The sequence below is a fragment of the Hemicordylus capensis genome, chromosome 4 (assembly GCF_027244095.1).
Source record: "Hemicordylus capensis ecotype Gifberg chromosome 4, rHemCap1.1.pri, whole genome shotgun sequence".
NCBI classification, from domain to species: domain Eukaryota; kingdom Metazoa; phylum Chordata; class Lepidosauria; order Squamata; family Cordylidae; genus Hemicordylus; species Hemicordylus capensis.
Genome location: NC_069660.1, coordinates 242,459,755 through 242,482,246, shown reverse-complemented (window position 1 = coordinate 242,482,246; position 22,492 = coordinate 242,459,755). Strand labels below are relative to the sequence as shown.

The 22,492-nt window shown below is 40.5% G+C and overlaps 1 protein-coding gene across 5 annotated transcripts in view; it reads right to left on the bottom strand.

Moving 5' to 3' along the window:
- The window catches only part of MYOM1 (myomesin 1), a 110,419-nt gene that overhangs the window by 39,179 nt on the left and 48,748 nt on the right, over positions 1 to 22,492 (bottom strand). For 3 of the 5 annotated variants that reach the window (XM_053243328.1, XM_053243329.1, XM_053243330.1), the window contains exons 15-25: positions 21,176 to 21,359; positions 16,292 to 16,466; positions 14,661 to 14,782; positions 13,451 to 13,768; positions 10,609 to 10,805; positions 7,796 to 7,922; positions 6,465 to 6,649; positions 4,625 to 4,739; positions 2,312 to 2,468; positions 1,451 to 1,557; positions 1,276 to 1,320 (exon numbers count right to left, since the gene is read on the bottom strand). In XM_053243328.1, the coding sequence (XP_053099303.1) occupies positions 1,276 to 1,320; positions 1,451 to 1,557; positions 2,312 to 2,468; positions 4,625 to 4,739; positions 6,465 to 6,649; positions 7,796 to 7,922; positions 10,609 to 10,805; positions 13,451 to 13,768; positions 14,661 to 14,782; positions 16,292 to 16,466; positions 21,176 to 21,359 (1,732 nt within the window). The remainder of the gene's footprint in view (positions 1 to 1,275; positions 1,321 to 1,450; positions 1,558 to 2,311; positions 2,469 to 4,624; positions 4,740 to 6,464; positions 6,650 to 7,795; positions 7,923 to 10,608; positions 10,806 to 13,450; positions 13,769 to 14,660; positions 14,783 to 16,291; positions 16,467 to 21,175; positions 21,360 to 22,492) is intronic. The other 2 variants (XM_053243331.1, XM_053243332.1) reach the window with 1 other exon arrangement.

The window sequence follows — 22,492 nt, the reverse complement described above, 5'->3', positions numbered from 1 at the left end:
TAGAAGTTTCTTTGCAGGGATTACATGTACTCAGAAAATATATCTGCAAATCCGTTATACGATTTTTAGCTACAATAAATGGGAGTTGTAATTCAGCAACATCTGGAGTACCACAGGTTGGGAACCCCTGAGCTATATCTTTTAGCGATTGAATTGCATTGTTTTAAACATTGTTTTTGTTTTAAACATTGTTTTTAAACATTGCCAGGAAATGTAGGACCAACAAAAGGAAGTACTTTTTCATACAATGCATAATCAACTTGTGGCATTCTCTGCCGCAAGATGTGGTAACAAACAATCTGGATGGTTTTAAGATGGGTTTGGATAACTTCATGGAGGAGAGGTCTATCATCGGTTACTAGTTGGAGGGCTATAGGCCATCTCCAGCCTCAAAGGCAGGATGTCTCTGAGTACCAGTTGCAGGGGAGTAACAGCAGGAGAGAGGGCATGCCCTCAACTCCTGCCTGTAACCTTCCAGTGGCATCTGGTGGGCCGCTGTGTGAAACAGGATGCTGGACTTGATGGGCCATGGGCCTGATCCAGCAGGGCTGTTCTTATGTTCTTAACTGTGGGATATAAACATTTAAAAAGGAAATCTGCAATCTGAATCCATGTTTGCCCCCTTCTGTGTGCATGGCAGATTGGAACAACAATATGTGCCTCACTGTCTGTGACCTGTGTTGGAATGAGGTTCCATGAAGCCACCTCATGCCTACTTTTGCAGAGGAGGCAGGATCTTCCCACAGTGTGACAGAAACACAGATGAGCAAATAGCCTAAGAAAGGGAATACCAGAGTTCTAGGGCAATTATAGAAAAGGCCCAGATGTGATTTGGGGACTCCCCATACCCCGACTTCTCAAGATATACATAAGGAAGTCAAACTAGCATCCATAACAGTTGGGAGATAAGAACATAGGAACAGCCCTGCTGAAGCAGGCCTATGGCCCATCCAGTCCAGCATCCTGTTTCACACAGTGACCCAACAGATGCCCCTGAGAAGTCAACAGGCAAGAGGTGGATGAGGGCATGCCCTTTCTCATGCTGTTGCTCCCCTGCAACTGGTACTGAGAGGCATCTTGCCTCTGAGGGTGGAGGTGGCCTATAACCACCAACTATTAGCACCAGGACATCATTAGATGACCTAAGATTTTGGTGGATAATCACATTTACTCTGGTGGCTCCTTCTTGCCAACTCCAACTCTAAGATATGCAAGAAACATTCATGCTACATGCACTCTATCCTCTTCCCACTGAACATGCTTGTTAAGACTTACTTGGAAATTTGTGCTGATGGCTGAGTGCAAGCAGACGTTTCATTTCTGAAAAACAATATAAGAAAAGGCATAAAGAGAAGCTACACAAGTTTGTACTGCAGAATCTCTTATTTGTACCTGAGGAAAAAGACAAAGGACAAGCCTGGCATGCAGACCAATAAGTCTTAGCGCTCACCTTCCTCATCTATTGTATAGCTTGATGAGACGCCATCTGTGTCTGTGACAACACAGGAGTAAATGCCCAAATCTTCTTCACTGAGATCTTTAAAGATAGCTTTTGACCTTTATGACAATAAAGCTTTTGATTAAACAACAGAAATAAACCCAAATCAAATATCAGGGAATGCTCCCATACAAGTCTAATAACTGCTAAGTATATTCATAGGCGGGGGGGGGGCAGTCAGGACTGTTAGCTCAGGCATTATGGTGGATTAAATTGTTTAGGTAGTCAGAACTATTTTTATAGGCTTTACAGGTGAAATCTAAATTGCTCCAAATAACACAAAACCAGAAGTCAAAGAAGAAACGTATGCTTATCACGTGTCACTGGATTCTAATTGGGTATTTTGAACTACCTACAGTTTTTGAATAGTCAGACTGACATCCTATTGTGGGGGGAATTGAATTTGCAGGTGAGAAGAGCCAATAGTTGTAATCTTGGTGAGTTTTAAAAGAAAGTCATAGGAACATAGGAATCTGCCATATACTGAGTCAGACCATTGCTCTATCTAGCTCAGTATTGTCTTCACAGACTGGCAGCAGCTTCTCCAAGGTTGCAGGCAGAAATCTCTCTCAGCCCTATCTTGGAGATGCCAGGGAGGAAACTTGGAACCTAGATGCTCTTCCCAGAGTGGCTCCATCCCCTAGGGGAATATCTTACAGTGCTCACGCTTCTAGTCTCCCATTCATATGCAACTAGGGCAGAGCCTGCTTAGCTAAGGGGACAAGTCATGCTTGCTACCACACGACCATATAATAATTCTTATTTCCTTTTATTTCTAAGTATAATGCAGCAGCTATCATTAACATGTCTTACTTTCCACCTTTGGTGTCTATGGATAATCGAGAGTCATCTTCAACTGGCTCATAATTCTTGGACCAAATGAATTTAGAGTCTGCAGTCATTTGATCGCATTCAAAATTCAATGAAATGACTCCATTGTCATCCACTTCAACTACAACCTCTTTTGTTCCTAGAAGAAAGCATTAAAAGAAAGCATTAAAACATCTGACATATACGTTCATCAGATGGTGAGTTTAAATAAAACTTTTGTTACATGAGCTGCTATGGAAAATGTGATCTCTTTTCTGATATCAAATAAAACAGACCTTATCACTGTAAGGATAATAAGGAGCCCCTGAGCCAAATCTTCCCCCCACCCCATTTTCTGAGCTGGCCCCCTGTTGTAAATCCAGGAGCAAAAGAAAGGAATGACATATGTGGCAACTGAAGTTGAAAATATGCCACCATGGGAAGTGGGATTGGGAGCCTTGGCCTTCCACCCCTCACCCCAAGCAGTCCTCTAAGAAATCAAGTTTGCCGACAAGAGCTATAGATGAAATACATCAAATCATAAGATTCTGAGGACACTGTGTGAAGTGAAACTATCTCAAGGTAGCCAAGGATTGAATATAAGTGAGGAGAAAAACCAAAGATAGCCGATAACTCTTAAAAATCAGATTTGATTGGGATCTCCATGGACCAGAATTTTGTGGGGCGGGCTGGAACTTTCAGTTTTACAGTGATATACTGTATTTGGTGTGTCAATTTCTCTAACTCTTTACCAAGTCATATTAAGGAAACACTGCCAGATCTTTGGTATGAAATACATATATAAATTAGTCACTCTTAATTGTTTCTACGCTGCAAGAATGTTAAATAAAGCTCAATTTTGGGTTAGGTTAGGTTACCTTCTATTCACCACTGGTTGCTGAAAGTTTAGAATGTTGCAAAACTGTAATATTTTAGATAACTGGCAATACTGATTAGTTGTAAAGGAGGAAGAAATATTTGTAATTAAACGCTGAAAGGTCTGGAAGAAAAACCTCTGGATTTCATTTTATTAAGGGTGTTGGAAATTATGATTTAAAAATCTTGCTATTCTACGATTTATTTTTTTATTATGCAATTTTAATGGTAATGAGTGTATCAATCTGTATATAATGACGGTAGATTTTGTATTCTGTTAATATATTGCAGAAAAGTTAATTTAAAAAGAAGTATGTAACACCACAGGGAAATATAAATGGGGTAGCACATGGGAGAAAGGGTTTACAGGAAATGAAGTTCATATTCATTTCACAACTGATGGTATTGTCTGTTGTGCAACTACTGTTGTGATGCACAGTGGTTCTATGTGCCTAGAGTTGCATATATGCTGTACAACTCTGCTGGTATTTTTTGCAGTTTAGAAGACTCTCCTAAAATGGATTTCAAAACGTACCAGTGAAAGTACCATGTATCAAACAAAATTTCATGTAAGGTTTCAGAAAAAGCAAATACTTAAAATTATACTCTGTACTAGCTTCAGGCCACTTCTTCTAGTACTCAAAATGTCAGGCTAACATGGTACTAAGAAGGTGTCTTCAAGGCCCTCTTCCACTCGATTCTTGCATTTCCCTTTATTCTTCATGACTTAGCTGTGTACACCCCTTCCTCTGATGGCACAGATAGCCCTGGTGGGAAAGCAGGAAATCTCTCTTGGAATATAGAAATGTGGTGTCTTCATCTTTCAATCATAACAAAGCACCTGCAGCTGCCTTCAATATTCTCCAAAGGCCCATGCTTCAAAGTGTGAGGCTCCAAGGGAGGGTTTTGTTAGGTGCAGCTTGAGTCTCTGTCAACCCGATGAAAAAAGAGGTGGAAAGGGGGTAGCCATGTTACTTTGTGAACTCCCCCTATTGTCTTTCCTGCTCTTCTGTTCAGGACGACATTGCAGACCATACAGGACAGGAGGCCGAGTACTTCAGCATCCAATATCTATATTCTTCTCTTTTGGAGGAAGGAGAGGCTGTGTATGTCTTCCCTTCACCTTACCCCATTGCTTCAATGTTTTCTTGCTTATGGAATATATCAGATGTGTGAGGGGATTGTATGTAGCTGTTGTTTTTTTAATGTGCCATCACCTGTTCTCAAGGAAGAGAGCAGTGGGGCTTAAACATGTGGTATAAGGCTACAATATGTTTTTTGGGGGAAATGATTTGTCTTCTTTTAATAATTGAACTACAGACTTATTTGTCCATTGAATATCCTGTTCACATTGTTGAAATTTTGTTATTAGTGTTTTTATTTATGTTTTACAAACAGTTTTATTGTCTTCACATGGGAAATAAAAGTGCATGAACAAACCTGGTCGGGTTTCAGCTATTACAGGGTCAGTGGAATCTGAAGGCTTTCCAACTCCAGCTTTATTTGTTGCTCGTACACGGAACACATAACTTGTGCCTTCTTTTAAGCCACTGATCTAGAGAAAGTAACACAGGAGAACAGCAATGAAGAATTCCATCTAGGTGCATCTGCAGATTAATTGTGCCTCTAAGTTGTGGATTTTGTTATTTTACAAACCGATATTACATTGCTGGCAAAGATGGGATAGTCACAGAGCTTATTTTCTCCACTTGAGATTCAGTAATGCCACCTATTGTAAATCACTGGATTTGCTTGGCAAGGCCCAGCAGGTGGGCCAGGACTGAAACCATAAACTGTTGCCATGCTCCCATACCATTAGGAAGCCATATGATCAGGTCCTTGGCTCCAGGTGACCCTAGCATTAATCGTCTATTCTTCAAAGGAAAAATTGTACATAAAGGCACATCCAACCTCCATCTCATATTGATAGCTACTAAAACCTCTGTTGCAATGTTCCTGTATTCAGGAGACATGTATGTAACTATCCACTCAAAAGACATTAAAGGTGGCACAGATGTCATCTGCTATTGTGGGAGTACTTTCCAGAAACTGTATTTTCACCACTATGTTGTTTAATGCTATGATAATGAGGAAAACCCAATCAGCTACAGACAGAAACTATGTAGATTATTTATTTTTTATTTATTCGATTTCTATACCACCCTTCCAAAAATGGCTCAGGGCGGTTTACACAGAGAAATAATAAATAAATAAGATGGGTCTCTGTGCCCAAAGGGCTCACAATCTACAAAGAAACACAAGATAGACACCAGCAACAGTCACTGGAGGTACTGTGCTGTGCTTGGATAGGGCCAATTACTCTCCCCCTGATAAATAAAAGAGAATCACCACATTAAAAGGTGCCTCTTTGTCAAATAAGCAGGCTTCTGTACAAAGCCTGTGCTGACACTACAAGCAGACACCAAATATATGTTCATTTTAATTACAATGTTAACATAATTAATAATACAGTATGTAGGGAATTATGACTGAGCATATTTAAGTCCCTTCTATTTCTACAGGAGAGAGGTAAACGTGCTTAACTTTCCAATTGAAATCAACTGGGTTTAAACATGTTTAACTTTATTATTATTATTATTACATTTATATCCCGCTCTTCCTCCAAGGAGCCCAGAGCGGTGTACTACATACTTGAGTTTCTCTTTCACAACAACCCTGTGAAGTAGGTTAGTCTGAGAGAGAAGTGACTGGCCCAGAGTCACCCAGCTAGTCTCATGGCTGAATGGGGATTTGAACTCGGGTCTCCCCGGTCCTAGTCCAGCACTCTAACCACTACACCACGCTGGCTCCTGAGTGTGACCATAACATTTAACATATAGCTCTGCACATTCATTCCTAGAAGAGCATCAGACTCCAAATGAGGCGATCCTATATTTAAGAGCAACTGTATGAAATAGAATCTTATAATGGCACAGAAATCTAAATTTGTGGTGAAGCAAGATGACAGGGTTTGGTGTATTAAAAAAGAATAACCTGGCTATATTTTCACAGCAAACGGCTGGGTAGAATGTAGCTTGAGTACACATTTGTTTGGCAAATACACGCCTATAAGTAGCCAATGGGTGTGCCATCCTATTTGCCTAACACTTGCTTCTATTTTTGATATAGTACACCAGATTACTCTCCAGTGCAACTATAGTAGTATTATGTTGGTATAGCTGACGGCATCAGAGCTTAAACAATCTAAAAATCACAAAGATAATAGGCATTCAATTCAGGCATCTTCCAAGAGCAGAATCTGCTTCTTGAACTAGCCTACCTTCAAGTATTTGCTTGGAATTGCCTTCTCGTTCACACCCTTCCAATGTTCTTCTGATGCATTTGTTTCTTTTATGTCAATATAATAGCCAGTTACAGGAGTTCGGCCAACATAAATGGGTGGTTTCCATAATACGACCAAAGAATCTTTCCTGACTTCACTGCATGACAAATCATGGGGTGGTCCTGAAACACAAACAGAAGAATACAGCTGAAGCCATAGAAGTGATGACTTGCAGTGCAAAGGTGCAGAAGAGGGCAACCAAGATTTTCAGGAGCCTGGAGCACCTTCCTTATGAGGCAAGGCTACAGGGGCTTTTTATAGTTTGGAAAAGAGGCGACTATAGGGAGACGTGATCAAGATTTATAAAATTATGCATGGAGTTAAGAGAGTGGGCAGAGTTAAACTTTTCTCCCTCTCACAATAGAACCAGGGATCATCCCATGAAAATGAAGGCCGAGAATTTTAGGACCGACAAAAAGAAGTATTTTTTCACACAGCGCATAATTACTCTATGGAATTCTCTGCTGTGGGATGTGGTGATGGCCACTAGCTTGGATAGCTTTAAAGGGGGCTTAGAGAAATTCAGGGAGGACAGTTCTATCAAAGTCTGGTGGCTAGAGACGACCTCCAGCCTCAGAGGCAAGTTGCCTCTAATTACCAGTTGCAGGGGAGAGAGGGCATCTCAAGGGCATCTGGTGGACCACTGTGCAAAACAAAATGCTGGACTGGATGGGCCTTATCCAGCAGGGCTGTTCTTATGACTCATACTGCAGAGGAAAGAGTCATCAAGCAGAAAAATACTGTGGACCACAGTCACACTGGGACCTAAATCTAACCACTATTAAAGAAGAAAAGTGCAATGTCACCATAGGAATATCCACTGCTTACATTTCATTACCACTTAAATAAGTTTTCCTTTTTAAAAATATAAGCACTTCATTATCTTGCCAGGTACAAGCAAATGAGTATTACAGGAGTTTATATTTAGTTAGTGATGCAGTGTTTAAAAGCTCTTTGTACAGGATACCCTAGACATAACAACATTAGGAGCTGACTTCCATAAGGGAAAACCTGCTATTTGGCTGCCAGGAGTATGTCCCTTAGGGTTGCACAGTCCTTGGGGACATTATTCCAGGCAGTCAAAGAGCACTTTTAGAGGAAAAGGAGATTGAAAAAAATTGGCTCCCCCCTCACTTTGTGCAGGTTTGGCTGCTTGGCAATGCTCTGGCTGAGCTCCAAAGCAGCCTTTTGCTTCTGTTCTGCCCTAGCGCTGTGGAACATGTGAGTCAACATTTTTTAAAAGTTCTCAGCATTTTCCCCCTTCTAACCTGGCACAGCAATGGTCCACTCTTCACATTTGAAGGATTGACTAGCTGGAGAAGGTGTGCCAAGCCCAGCTAGGTTAACAGCAGCCACTTGAAACTGGTATGTCATGTTCTCCTTCAAATCATGCACCTGCAGTATAGACAGGGGGAAAAGGTTACGTTGGGGTATTACATATTAATGAATAGATCATCCACCTTTAATATTCCATAATGGTCCTAATGGTCCTAATTGTCCTTTAAAAACAAATATTTACAAATATTTAGTAGGAACTCTGAATGCTTCATTTAGGGTTAGGCAGAACTCATGCCTGATGGCAAAAAAGAGACAAGAGCCTAACAACAGAATGCCACATTTTTAAAAGCCAAGTGGCTTTATGAAACTGCAATCCGAAGGACAATTTTTATCTATTTATACAAACATACAAACTCATATGAACCATTATGCAGCATTGTTTTATTTAATGTCATGTGGATTCAAGTTTTATCACAGTTGTATTGTTTTTATCTATCTTTTTCTACAAGTTGCCTTGTGAAGCTCCCTCCTAGAGTATACAGAACATATCCGATATTCCAATAGTTAAGATAATTACAAACAAAAATACACAACAGAAGGACATATAATAAGATGAGCACAAATAAAAAAGCAACTAGAAGCAAAACTATTATTCTTATCCTAGTAAATAAGTTCAAGGCGTAACTGCACTGTGGAACTGTTCATTCCAAACCATTGTAAATGTGAACCATCTCTGTATAAATGATTCTCATTGATACAAATGAAAAGGCTTGTTATACACAAACCCTCATAGGTATGTGTATAATAAACTGTTCTGGGCTATGATGGTCACATCTAAAATAATATGGAGCCACTCGGATGTGGGGAATGATTTTTCCCAATAATAAGCTATGGAAATCATTATAGTGGCCAAAAGAGTAATTGCCATTCTAAGTCACTGTCATCAACTAGTTGTTATAGATAATTTAACAATTCTACATAATAAGGGATTTGCTAGGATCTTATCCATTTTCTCCATATACAGCAAAATCATCTTTTAAAACCTTTTCATTTCATCACACTACCAAAATGATTGTATTAAATTTACATGGGGTTTATCACAATAATTACAGGTCAGATTGTAAATTAATTTCAACTTTTATGGAGCGAGATATCACCAATGACATCTATTTAAAAGATTTCCCTTTAGAGTCATAGAAAATATTATTTTCTGTTAAATTTTTCCATATGCATTGCTTTACTTTTATTGGTATCACAATTCCCAAATCCTGTTTTTATTTTTTTCTGAAAAGACACTTGAATCAGTTGTATAATTAATATAGAATGGATTTTTAATATTGCTTCAGTAAAATTAGAGGTTCAAACTTGGTTGGTTCAATGATAGGACTGCACAACAGTTGGTAGCCTACAGACTTCACAACGCAACTTAACTTTGGAAATGCCAACAGCATATGCAGACAGAGATGTATATAATACTGAAAAAGCAACTCTGAGTCATTTGCCTTCTCATATAAAATTCAAATCTACTTTCTGCTATGTTTATAAAATGAAGCTATTTATGGAAGACTGTATTTTGTACTCGCTATATATCAAATACTGTGCATCAAACCACAACATAGCTACAGGGGTGTGATACTTCTGAATAATCAACTGAGGCAGATATCATAATGGAATTGTATTGGCTGCAGAGTATCCATGATACATAGAATTGGAATCAGAACCCCATGAGCAGAAGAACAGCTGCTACTAGTACTGTTCTGCAAATGTTTGTGCGATAGCTAGTTCATTCAGTGCTATAGTAGCTAGATTACAAAGCAGTTCCTGTGCTTCTATTGTGCAGGAGTTTCATTAGGTGACATCTAGAGCAGCCACTGGGGGATGCTGGGCAGCTGCATTCCTTTGCAGAAAGACTGCTCTTCCCAGCCAGAGCTTTCCCTTACCCCCATGAGTGCTACTTGCCTTCCAGAAATATATCCCTAAGAGTCATGCAGCCCACAGATATATATTTATGGAAGGCAAAGAACACTTAACAGGGCTGGGGAGAGCAGCAAAAATTGCTCTCTCTGCTCCCATGTGCATTCTACTGCTTAGGAAGACTCTGGATGAGCACAGGTCTTCCATGAGTGGTTAGAATGCTGGACTGGGGGCAGCAAAACCACTGGAATTGGTTCAGGGTTCTAAACACAGGCAAAAGGTGAGGGAGGAGGACACACATGCACCTCCTCCATCACTCCCAGCTCATGTAGAAGGCTGGCCTGCCTGCAGCCCAAGCTTCCATAGAGCTGGGTGGAAGGAGCGCCCAGTAACTTGGAACTCCCAACATGTGAGATTCTGGAGGACTTCCTCCTCCAGACCACAGCTCTGATGATCGCCACTATGCTGGTTATCTGGGTGCATGATCAGCAGAGGTAGAAGAGCCACTGGTCATCTGGGAGGAGGCAGGTAGGAGCCTGCCTGTCACCCACCCCCACCTACCCCCCAGTTCACAGTTTGGACATGTGAACGACCTTACTATCTCTAAGACTAACCTATCTCACAGGTTAAGCTGAGATAAAAGAAAGGAAGAACCATGTACACCATTCTAAGCTCCATGGTAGGAGAGTGGGATAAACTTATCATTCATACATACAAACAATACCTTCTGTTCATGAAAGTGAATCTTTGGATCCAACCCAGAAACACCAAGAGATGTGGAAGAATATACTACAAAAGAATATACTACCTGATCTCTGTCTCTAGACAGATAAAGGTTATTCAAACAAAACTGATACATGTCTAACAATACGAAAATCAAATCTCTTACCCTGTAGGCCCTCTCACTGACTGCTTTAATGTTAGCTTCTCTCCACTCCCTAGGTACTCCATTAATCACTTCCCGGTAGTTCACATAATAGCCAGTTATTTCAACACCACCAATTGTTTTGGGCTGTTTCCATCCAAGAACCATTGAGTCACGAACACTTTCAAGCACAGTGATGTCATATGGTGGAGATGGAGGAGCTGTTTTAGAGAGAGTTGTTTGTTATTAGCATAAAAGGATTCCGTTAGTGAAGCAAATATTTGTTTGAGTGTATTCAGGTTAATCCGGGTATTCCCCCTTTCAAGTAAAATTCTAGTCCACAGAAAGGTTTCCTGAGTAAAAGAAAATGGAATTAACTAGGCTTCTCTAAATCTATGCTATACAGACACCTGTTGGATTTTTTTATTTAGGAAGGCAAGTATGTGAGGTCTGCATATCTAAAATAGCTGAAAGTGTGTCTTTAAAAAGTAATGAACCTTTACTTTGAAACCATGAAAATAATGGAATGAAAACTAATATTAATAGCCAAGATAAAGAGTATTTGGGATGTAAATGATTTTTATTCTTTTGCTGAATCCAAACATTTTGTTTCTTCTTTTAAAAGTTTGCTTGTTTCTCCTCTTTTGCTCATAACTGTTTGGTCTTGAGTGACGTTTTAATACTATGATTGCACCTTCAGATAAACCTACCTTGTTAATATTATGGGCACATCATAAGCTCACGGTAGTCCAACTGATGGATGACAAAATATTTGGAGCAATGCTTTAAAATATAAGAAATTGGAGATCTCTGTCCGGCAGAATCATTCACGTGTAAAGTTTCCTTCCTTTACTGCAATGCTGTCTTGGTACAGAGCTTATATGCAGGTTAACCATGGTCAGGACATTTCACCTTGGATGAGTCAGAATTCCATTTGCTGAATATTATTTCAGAAGTGCACTCCAGTGCTTTTTAATTGTTACAAGAAAGAACTTACTATAAATCCAGAATTACCTTTATAAGTAACTACATGTGTTTGCACAACAAAGTCTATGGATCAGGGCCTTCTCAGCAGATGAATTTTCAGTGGATCATCCCTCCGAAGGTCTTCATGAACCAAAGCCTATTAATTTCAGTCAGCTTTTAACAGATATTTTATGGATTTTATAAGAGGTTTTTTGGGTTTGCTGTATCCTTGGGGTGCTCTTAAAAATGCCATTTCATGTTGAAAGCTGCACTAATTTAGTGGAATAATGTGGTAATTTGAAAAATAAACACATAAATAAAATTTCAATCACAGGGCATTCAATTTATTACCACATCTAGAATATTACCCCTACCATGACTTCTCCACACATATTATTAGAACACTCCACTCCAGAGACTATTGGATCTGCATGATGCCTGTGAGCCCTCAGGAGGTTTCCATCCAGCATTCCCGTCAACACCTTGGGTTGTTCTTTGGGATTCTGAGATGATGTGGCCTGTTGACAAGATTGCTCCTAAGCATCTTTTCCCTCCAAACAGAGCTCACTTGACTCCTTGGCTTAACTGGAAGTGATGAGATAGCTGCTAGATGGAGGTGGAAGATCTGCAAATCCAACAGAGCACAGGTACAAGCTCATCGCATGGTCTACTCTGTGACAGTAAGGGTGGGGGGAAACCAACACTTTCCCACCATCATTGCATCCTTGCAGTGCCATCCAGTGGAGTTCTTCTGAGCAGTATGTGGCCTTCTTCAACTTTGCCAATGGTGTGATTTTGTAGATTCCTCAGAGGTTCCTTGTGTCTTATTTTCTAACCAATTTGAGGATAAAATCACTCATACCCATAACAGATTGGTCACAACTTTGTCTGCAGCTCCATTAGTGAATGTATCCAGTTGTGAGACCATCTAACCCTAGTAATGGGATGACCTTTTCTTACTGAGGTCTGAGGATGTGAACAAGGTCCTCAGGAAAATGTGCCTACCAATTGTTTACTCAATCCTGGCTCTTTATATTAGAAAAGAGGGCTGACCATCTGAGCCCAAAAGATAATCATGCCTCCTTTTGAGAGGTGGTGGTCTTAGCCACCTTGAAGAAGCCTTCTTTGAACTCACAAGATTATTCCAGTTACTGTCTGGTCACTAATATACCCTTTCTGAACAAGATGCTTAAGAGAGTGGTAGTTGTGCAACTCTGCAGAGGCTAGATGCCATTTGGAACACATTTTGCCAGCTGAAACAGCTACACTGGCTCCCAGTCTGTTTCTGAGCCTAATTCAAAGTGCTTGTTTCAACTTTTAAAGCCTTAATTTGGGGGGGACCAGATAACTTCAATGACTGCCATCTCCTACATGAACTGATCTGGCTATTAAGATCTTCCTTGGAGGCCCTTCTTTGGTTCCCCACCGCTGATGATCTACAAAATAATTATCATGTGCATATAGAATTATCATCTTCATATATGATCCCCCCTTCTTTATATGATTCATTAAATGAATCATATAAAGTCCTGGAAACATTGTATCATAACAAATAGAAAAGAAAAGAAAAGGTTCTTAGAATATATACATGCCAGACTAATTTAGATATCCCATTTGTTTTTAAAATAAATCAACATAAACTTTAGCAAAACTAATCTAATCTAAGTTAGCAAATGAATGCAACATGCAAGCTTGTTAGATATGTGTAGAGAGAGGTGCCATAGCCCAATATATGTACAACATGACCTTGGATGGAAAGCTGAGCATGTATTAGATGGATCTGGTGAAGAATGTAGCATTGGCAAGAATGTCCATTTGTAGCTTTGATGATAATAGATGAAAATTGCCTGAAATGAAGGTGCTAATATGGTAAAAATCACTGTACGTGACCAAAGCTCACCTATATCTTTTTTCTTTTTCATTCTCTCCAGTGCTGAGCGATCCCCAGGATGAGACTTACTTGCCTGCTTGGTAGTTGTCTTTTGTGATGAAGGAGTAGAGGCTGTTTCACTCACTTTATTGTCTGTTGGACTCCTCTGCTTACCAGATCTAGTGCGCACTGTTTGTCTGTTAGGTTTAGCACTGTGTTTTAACAAAGCGTCTGTGTCAAAGATAGGCTGGGAGGACTCATGCATGCCTTCCCAGCTGGCAGTGTGGTCTGTTAGTCCATCAGTTTTACCACTTAGTCCAGGACATACACCATGAAGCAATCCTCCCCCTATAATCACCAGAAAACAACAAAGACATTTGGAATTAGAGTTCATTCATTCATTCATTCATTCATTCATTCATTCCCAATTCTCCATTATTCAACTGAATGAAGAAATGGACATATAACAAGACAGAGACAGGACATGAAAATGTTACAATACAGACACTGCAGTATGTTTGGATTTATATGAAACAGGAGCACAATAACATGTCTCTCAGCAGTTAATCTGTATATGCATGCAGTTAAAACTTTTCTGAATGTTAACCGAACACTGTTCATTATCTTGAAAGACAGCACTACATAAATGTTAGATTTTTTGGCGGAATAAATGGTATGATGATTTTAAGTAACCACAGAATTACTGTATCCTATATAGTTACTCTCTCAAAAAAGCACTTCAGTTAATAGGATTTTTAGTGCACTGGCCATGCTAAATTTCTCTTTGACAACAAGAAGGCAGCTTCAAAACATTTAGAGATTACAATAATGGCATTAGTGAACTCAAACAAGGGTGCAAATTAGGCATGCAAGTTAATGAGCATTTTATTTTTTGCAAACTAGGATAAGGGTATGTTAGAGGTGAAATATATACCACATTATGGAATCAGACTGCCAGGTCATTTCACAGAGTGATGTGAGACAGATGTATTTTTCTATACAGAGTTACTGGGAACACACCCAAGGAAGTCTGGGATGGTGAAGATGAGAATTCTACTAGTGATTGGATGACTGTGAAACTAATGAAAGTGAAATTTCAGATATTACTAATGCATAGTCAATATGTGTCAACAACACTATAATCAATATATTATTATTCAGCTACATTTCAAAAATGATCCAACTATAATAATTATAAAGGTATTTTCTACTTCATGTATAGTAAAAGGAGGCTGCTTACCAATGGCTGCCTTGACCTCTATGGCTTCTGACTCCTGAGAAAACCCACTGAGTCCAGCTGCATTAACAGCTCTGACACGGAAAGTGTAGTGCTCACCAGTAGTGAGTCCATGGCAAGTGAATCTAAAGTAAATAGTGAAAAAAATACCACTTAATCATACATCAGATTTTGCAAACCTCAGCTCCAGGGCTTCTACAGTATGCTGCCGTGGAACCTCACTCTTGTGAATTGCATAGTGACCCACACAACAGTGATCAAAAAGGACATCTACCATGGAAACAGAAGGTGCAGCTCCAGAGAAAAGAAAATGCTGTGTAAATTCCATGTAAGTATTTCAGAATTCCTTAGTATTATGCTTTGTTAAAATAATTTCCTGTAAACCCTCACTTGCCACATTCTGCCTACAAGGTGAAAGCTATTATTATCTACATGCTTGCTGTAGAGAAGGGACCAGTTTAGACAATCCAACAAACCATGGTTCATTGGATCATGAATGTGATGAGAATAACTACCAAGTATAGACGTCTTCTCACTACATCCTTCCTATGGTGCTGTAATCCAAGTTTTCAGGTTAGTTGATTACAGTTTCACATGTCACCTGAATTTGGGTGCTATGGTTTAACTGTGCTTTATAATCCAGGATATCAGATAAGAATATTTCATATCCTGATTTGTAAACCACATATAAATCACAGTTCCCAGGCACAGACAGCACATATAGTTGTGGTTTAAAGTAACCAGGATTCCTCTCTTGCAGCTGGGTTTGCTAGGGAAGGAAGCACACCTGCTCAGCACTCATTACACCGCTTTCACAGTCCCTTAAGCCATGGTGTGTTGTGGATCACCTAAACGAGCCATAGCAATTATTCCTTTCTAAGGAAGTTGCCTAAGAAGTAATAGACAGAATTCTATTCTAAGACAGTTCTCACAAGCAAATATTTGATCAGAAGGACTATGTATTTAGAAGCAGGAAAAACTATTTCACCCTCACCGCTCACTCTCTGTGTTTCAGACCAGATGTGATTATTGCTCAGGAGCACCTATATTTTTGCCCAGCTCAAAGGTTCTACAAACTGGGTGATTATTTTCATTTAAAAAAAAATAACTGGGCCTATGTATTATGTATGGCAAAGAGACAAATCCCATTGCTTTAAAAAGTGACAGTTTGACCTGCGCTGATAACCTTGCTATTATTTTCCTGCGGTTTAAAAAAGCAAACAAAAATGTGCTTAAGAGAGAGTCCTTTTTAGCAATCCGATCTTGAATATATCCAAGAACATTTTCCCACTGCCCCATTGAAATGACATCCCTGTACATACTGCTTTTAAAAAAAGCAAGTATGACTTTGAATGAGATATCATAATGACTATTCTTATTATTTAATAATAAAAGCCTCATTGCGCAACCCTAAGACTCACCACGCCAGGAAATATTTATCTAGAATTGGAAATAGTTCCTATGTCAGCCAAATTTTAAAAACTATTACATTATGGCAAGGATATTAATTTGATGGCATGGCAAAATATAGTCTTTGCAAATATCTAATATATTAGGGCATCAAAGGAATACATCTATCAAACCATCGTCCCCTGCTTAGCAAGCATTAAGCCTGCCATCTACGGCTCTATTACCTTGTGCCTTTCACTGGATTATTGTTACATGGTTCCCAGTGAGCAGATCCAACTTTGCTTGCTTCTATATAGTACCCAACCAGCTCCTTTGCATCTTTGGATTCAGTCCATGTGACAACAACTGAGGTATCTGTATTCCTGGTTGGTACAATATTGCTAGGAGCACTAGGGATATCTAGAAATAAAACAGAAAAAGAAATTAATGGCCACCATTGTTTACTTTAAAACACCAGTTTCTTACTGAGCTGTGAAGCAAGACTTCAACGTAACTAGGCTTCTGCCACTGTCCAAGGGAGAAGCCTTTCTTACACCCTTGTAGTGCTGTACAAGATGTTGGCCATGGTCCTTATTTTTGACTGATGTGGGTAGACACAGACAATATTTCATGCCTTAGAAAGATGTTACTTTGGCACAGTTTGAGAACCTACACTCACAAGGAGAAATGATTTCACTACACGGCTTGCTCATTTAAAAGCATGGGGGGGCGGTGTATGACAATCCCCTTTTTGAAAGCAGAGATAAATGTCTTGATATTTTTCTGTAGAACTCATGAAGACCGCAGATCTCAAACAGATCAAAGGACATTCTAGTGCTGTTCCTTCCTTTGACAGTGGCCAGTCCTGACAGCTTTTCTCACCTCCATGTCTATATGCTAACATTACAAACTGTTTCACCATAAACTGCTATGATTCTTCTTATTAGGCTGATTGTCTGAGAGAAAGTCTATATAGATCCATATGAATGCACTCAGTCACTTTTCATAACCAATGAAGAAAAAGTCTTAAAGTGGTATAAAGCACCAATTAGTGAGAGGCAGGGGCAGGGGCAGGGCAGGGCAACCTCATTCACTGCACTGGAATGCTAGAAAAGTTTGACATAATCTTGGGTTCCTCAAGGTTATTTGTAACCAAAGATGTCTTGATGTCATTTAATCTCTGGGCTTTCACACCACTGTCATAAAAGCAGGCTAATAAATACAGTCTTGGGAACATGATATGGACCATGTTTTAAAAAATGCATCAAAAGCCTTTGGTTTCCCTCTTTTACATAACACCCAGGGCATTTCCTCAAATAATGCACCAGCTATAGGCTGCATATAAACCCTGAAGCTATTCAGCATGGCTTATGAGCTCCAATTAAAACCTAGAAACTCTGAAAGAACTTTTTAAATTGGGTATTTCTAGTCTTCATAGTTGCAGAGATAAATTTGAAAATATAAACAAAATGTGGTAAACCTGAATAAGAAGCTAGCAAAGAGAGGCACTTGCATCAATGCTGCTAATATGCCATTCTGCCTGGTGCCTAATGGCTGTCGTTCAGGCCGGGGTTTGCCCATGGCCTCCAGAGGAAGGATGAACGTGTTCCTCATGTGAAAGGATGAGGCCACGTGGTTGTGCTGCCCCATTGGGGGAGCGAGAGCCACGTTCTTATATGCAGTGCACGCTCCCTGCCCCCTCACTTTCAACCAGGCTGATGGTTCCCACCCACCTTCCAATTGCTCAGTGAGAGACTAGCTGGATGCTTCCAGGTCAAGCAGGACTTTTTGTCTTCAGCCAATATGGCTCGGAGTATAGAATTTTTGCCTATTCCTCACTGAACTTGTTTTGGGGAGGTTAGGGGTGGGAGTTGTTTGTTAAGGATTTTGGTCACATGAGTGGGCGGGCAAGGTAAAGCAGGGGATTCATCGGTGTTCAACTGGAGGCACCTTTGTTAGGTGATGAATGGCTCAATGGAACAGCCCCTCTGGATTTTGGGGCCTGGCCAGGCTGGAAATGGACCATTCTTAGGTGGCCATTTGAATCACCCACTCAGAGCTGTGGAGATTGAAGGGGGCATGATCTGGGAAGTTGCCTCCTCAATACAGTAAACTGTATGGATGGAAAATGCTAGGCAATAGTTGCTGCTTGCATCTTTCAGGCCTGGTTGATTTACCCAACAGTGATGGGGGCAGACAGCTCTTGCCAGGAGGCTGAATGCCCCTGAGAGCGGTTGGAGTAGCCCACACTCTAGTTAGCTGTTGCTAAGCTTGTTTATTTATTTATTTATTACAACATTATGTCTCTGGGCGGTTTACAACAGAATAAAAACAAAGTAAAACATTCATTATGACAAAAATGAGGGGGGGGGAACACATACATTACAACAATTTAAAAATTTTAAAATAATATTTTAAAACAGCATTAAAACCATTAAAACCACATTAATTAAAAGCCTGGCTGAAGAAATGTGTTTTTAAAGACTTTTAAAAAGCTGTCAGAGATGGGGAGGCTCTTATTTCACTAGGGAATGCATTCCAAAGCCTCGGGGCAGCAGCGGAGAAGGCCCGTCCCTGAGTGGCCACCAGACGAGCTGGTGGCATCTGCAGATGGACCTCTCCAGCAGATCTCAGTGGGCGGTGGGGTTTATGCCGAAGAAGGTGTTCCCTTAAATACCCAGGGCCCAAACTGTTTAGGGCTTTATAGGTTATAATCAGCACCTTGTATTTTGCCCGGAAACATATCGGCAGCCAGTGTAGCTCCTTCAAGACAGGAGTTATATGGTCTCTCTGAGATGATGCAGAGACCAGTCTGGCTGCCGCATTCTGGACCAGCTGTAGTTTCCGGACTATGTACAATGGCAGCCCCACATAGAGCACATTACAGTAATCAAGTCTAGAGGTTACCAGCAGATGTACCACTGTTGAGGACATCTATCTCAAGAAACGGACGCAGCTGGCGTATCAGCCAAAGCTGATAGAAGGCACTTCTGGCCACCGCCTCAACCTGGGACACCAGGGAGAGGCTCAGATCCAGAAGCACCCCTAGACTGCGTACTTGTTCCTTCTGGAGAAGTGTGACCCCGTCCAGAACAGGCAGATCAAAATAATCTCTCGAGTTCCGACTCTGCACAATGAGTACCTCCATCTTAGCCGGATTCATTCTCAGTTTGTTATCCCTCATCCAGCCCATCACTGACTCCAGGCAGGCATTTAGGGAGGTTATGCCCTCTCCCGATGAGGCTGACATGGAGAAATAGATTTGGGTGTCATCAGCATACTGATAGCACCCTGCACCAAATCTCCTGATGATCTCTCCCAGTGGTTTCATGTAGATATTAAACAACATTGGAGACAATATGGAGCCCTGGGGAACACCATACAACAGTTCAGATTTTGAAGAACAGCAGTCTCCAAGGGAACCATCTGGAACCTGCCCAAAATGTAGGAGCGAAACCACTGCAAAGCAGTGCCTCCAGCTCCCAACCCCCTCAGACGCTACAGAAGGATACTATAGTCGATAGTATCAAAAGCATATCGATAGTATTGTTGCATATCCTTTATAGATAGTTAATAAAGTGTGGCCCAATTTATCCCATACATGTGTGTACTGTCTTCATTTCGGGGGGGTCCAAGGGCAATTGAGCTTTTCTGCCCTCTTTGTCAGTGGAAATAATTTGTCATGGCAGTTTTGACTGATGTTGATTAATCACCATGGCCATGGTGATTACTAGAACGCCTGTGAGCTGGCCTACCCAGCCCCTCCATCTTCCCATTACTTCTGTCCAGTACGTGAATCAAGTCTCCCTTCTTTGACTCCACCTCTCAGTAATTGGTGACAGCAGCATGTCTGTGAAGCTGTATGCAAAGGACAGGATAATGTCCCTTGTTTTTCAAGTGTCGTAGCTGGCAAACCCCTGTCTTTCTTTTTTTGAAAGGCTAGTCAGTTTTTACAGGCAAGACTAAAAATTCTAGAATAAGAATATATAGAGAAAAATACAGTTTGTCACTTGACAAGCAACGATTACACACATACTGGAAAATGCATACAAAAAACAAAAAAAAAGCAGATTAGCTGCAGTCTTCTAGAATGTGATGTTTCCAGGGGCGAATTAACCTTTTTGCCACCCATAGGCAAAAAGGCTTTTGCCACCCTTAAAAAAAAAAGATCCAGGGGATGAAGGCAAGAGGAAAGTTCCCCCTGGCAGTGGCAGTAGTTGGGGGGGGGGCGGGCCCTAGGAAAGTTCTCCTCTTTAATTACATTATTTTAAAGCCACGGCAGTAGCTGGGGGTGTGTGATCGGGTGAGGGGAAAGTTTCCCCTTTTGCCCCCTAAGGATTGCTGGCGGGGGACATGATGATGGTGGCGGCTGGCTGCGGGGGGGGGGGGAGGAGGGAAGAGTCACAGTGCCCCCTTTTTACCTCTAACCCAGCTGCTCTAACCCTCCTCCCCTCCTCCTAAGGTGAAAATCTGCAGCCTGTTTCTGGCTTTCCTTCGACGTGGAAGAAAACCTAGAAATGGGCTGCAGATAGCAGAGCCCAATGGCCATGCAGTCACCTGGGAGGATGGGAGGAGGAAGGAGCTCACCACTGCCCGCATAGCGGGCTAGGAAGTTAAAAAAGGGGGTACTGTGATTCTCAAAAGGGGGAACTTTCCCCTTGCCCAGTCACTCCCCTCCCTGCATCTACTGCCCCCGTGGATTTTTAAAAAATTAAGTAAGGGGGGGGGGCTTTCCTCCCCCCTGCAGCTACTGCTACCACAGCTTTTTAAAAAAAATTAAGTAAAAGGGGGGAACTTTCCTTTCACCCCCACTCCCCGCAGTTACTGCCACCACCACAGCTTTTTTTAAAAAACAAAGTAAAAGGGGGGAACTTTCCTCTCGCCCCCACTCCTGACTGCCGCTCCTCAAATTTAGCCGCCATAGGCAGATGTCTCCTCTGCCTCTATGTTAATCAGCCCCTGGATGTTTCCACTGCCACCTGCTATGATTAGCATGTTGCTTATCACTTTACTAAAGGTTGCTCTGTTCAAAACAAAACAAAAAATGTAAACCAACTCATCCCCATTAAAGAGAGGAGGAAGTGAGTACATAGCCATTTTTAAGAGGCACCTGTTGACTGTAGACTTACCAAGTTTATCACCAACCACAGTGGCTTCAGTAGCTTCTGAAGGCTCACCAATTCCAGCTGAATTACAACAGCGGACACGGAACTGGTAGGATTTTCCCTCAGCTAAATCAAAAAGTGCAAAGCGAGGGGACTTTACAGGGATTTCCGTGTTTACTCTCTGCCAGTTCTCTGTTCCTGCAACACACTGAAATCAAAATGTCAGAATTGGGCAAAATCAATTGCCCCCAACAAGAAACAATGCAGATCCCCAGCAGACAAGTGAATAATTAATCCGGTTACAGTGTTTCACGATGCTCTGTGACTAAGCTAAAATACTCATTTCATAATTTTGTATTTGCAAATTTGAGTGCTTTAAATCGAGAGTAATCTTGTTCTTTGCCAACTATATCAAATATTATTGGATGCTGGGTGGATAATGTTCTTATTTTCCAGCTTCTCTTAGATATTAGCTATAACCTATTTTTAGAAAATAAAATAAGCCTATTTGGTGGATAATTAGGATTACATTTGGCCTGAGATGGGCGGTGGAATTACACCACAGTGAATCACCAATTGGATGAGGCTACAATCCTCAACTCATTTATTCTATATCGTCAAGTATTTGTCAAGATCAAGAAAACTGCTGAGGAATATGCCATTACTAAAACGATGTAGAGAAAATCAGGATTATTGAAAAAGCTTGTAAGGTGAAGAATAATAAAGTTAGTAAACGATATAATTTATAGTATTTTAATTGTGTAATTTTTATAGTCTTGTTTTAATATTTCTGTGTGAACCACCTTGGGATTGTTTCAATGAAAGGCAGTGTACAAATTTAACAATTAATTAATTAATTAATTAATTAATTAATTAATTAAACAATTAATTAATTAATTAAACAAATAATTAATTAATTAAACAAATAATTAATTAATGTTTGGAGGAGATAAATTTAAGTTTTATATGCTTTAGTGTTTATGAAAAATATGTACAAAAATTAAATGCAGAAAATATATCTCATGGAACTAATAAAAAAATGTGAAGTACTATTGCCATCCATCCCCAAAAATGCTTTTAACCACAGATCTCCCAAAACTGCTCTTATTCTTTCTAGAATTCAAGTTTTGGTCTGAATCTACTTCTATACTGCATTAAGAATGCCCCATCCTGCAGCCTTGTGCTGGGGGATAGGTGTTTGCTTCACCACCCTAGCAACTGCTGAAAGGATTGGGCAGGGCTGGAGGGAAGGCAGCACTTGCATGCTGTCAAGGCGGTCCCTCACCTCCCTCTTCAGTTCATTTAGACTGGCTTCCCCTCCTCCCAACCCTAGGGGCAGAA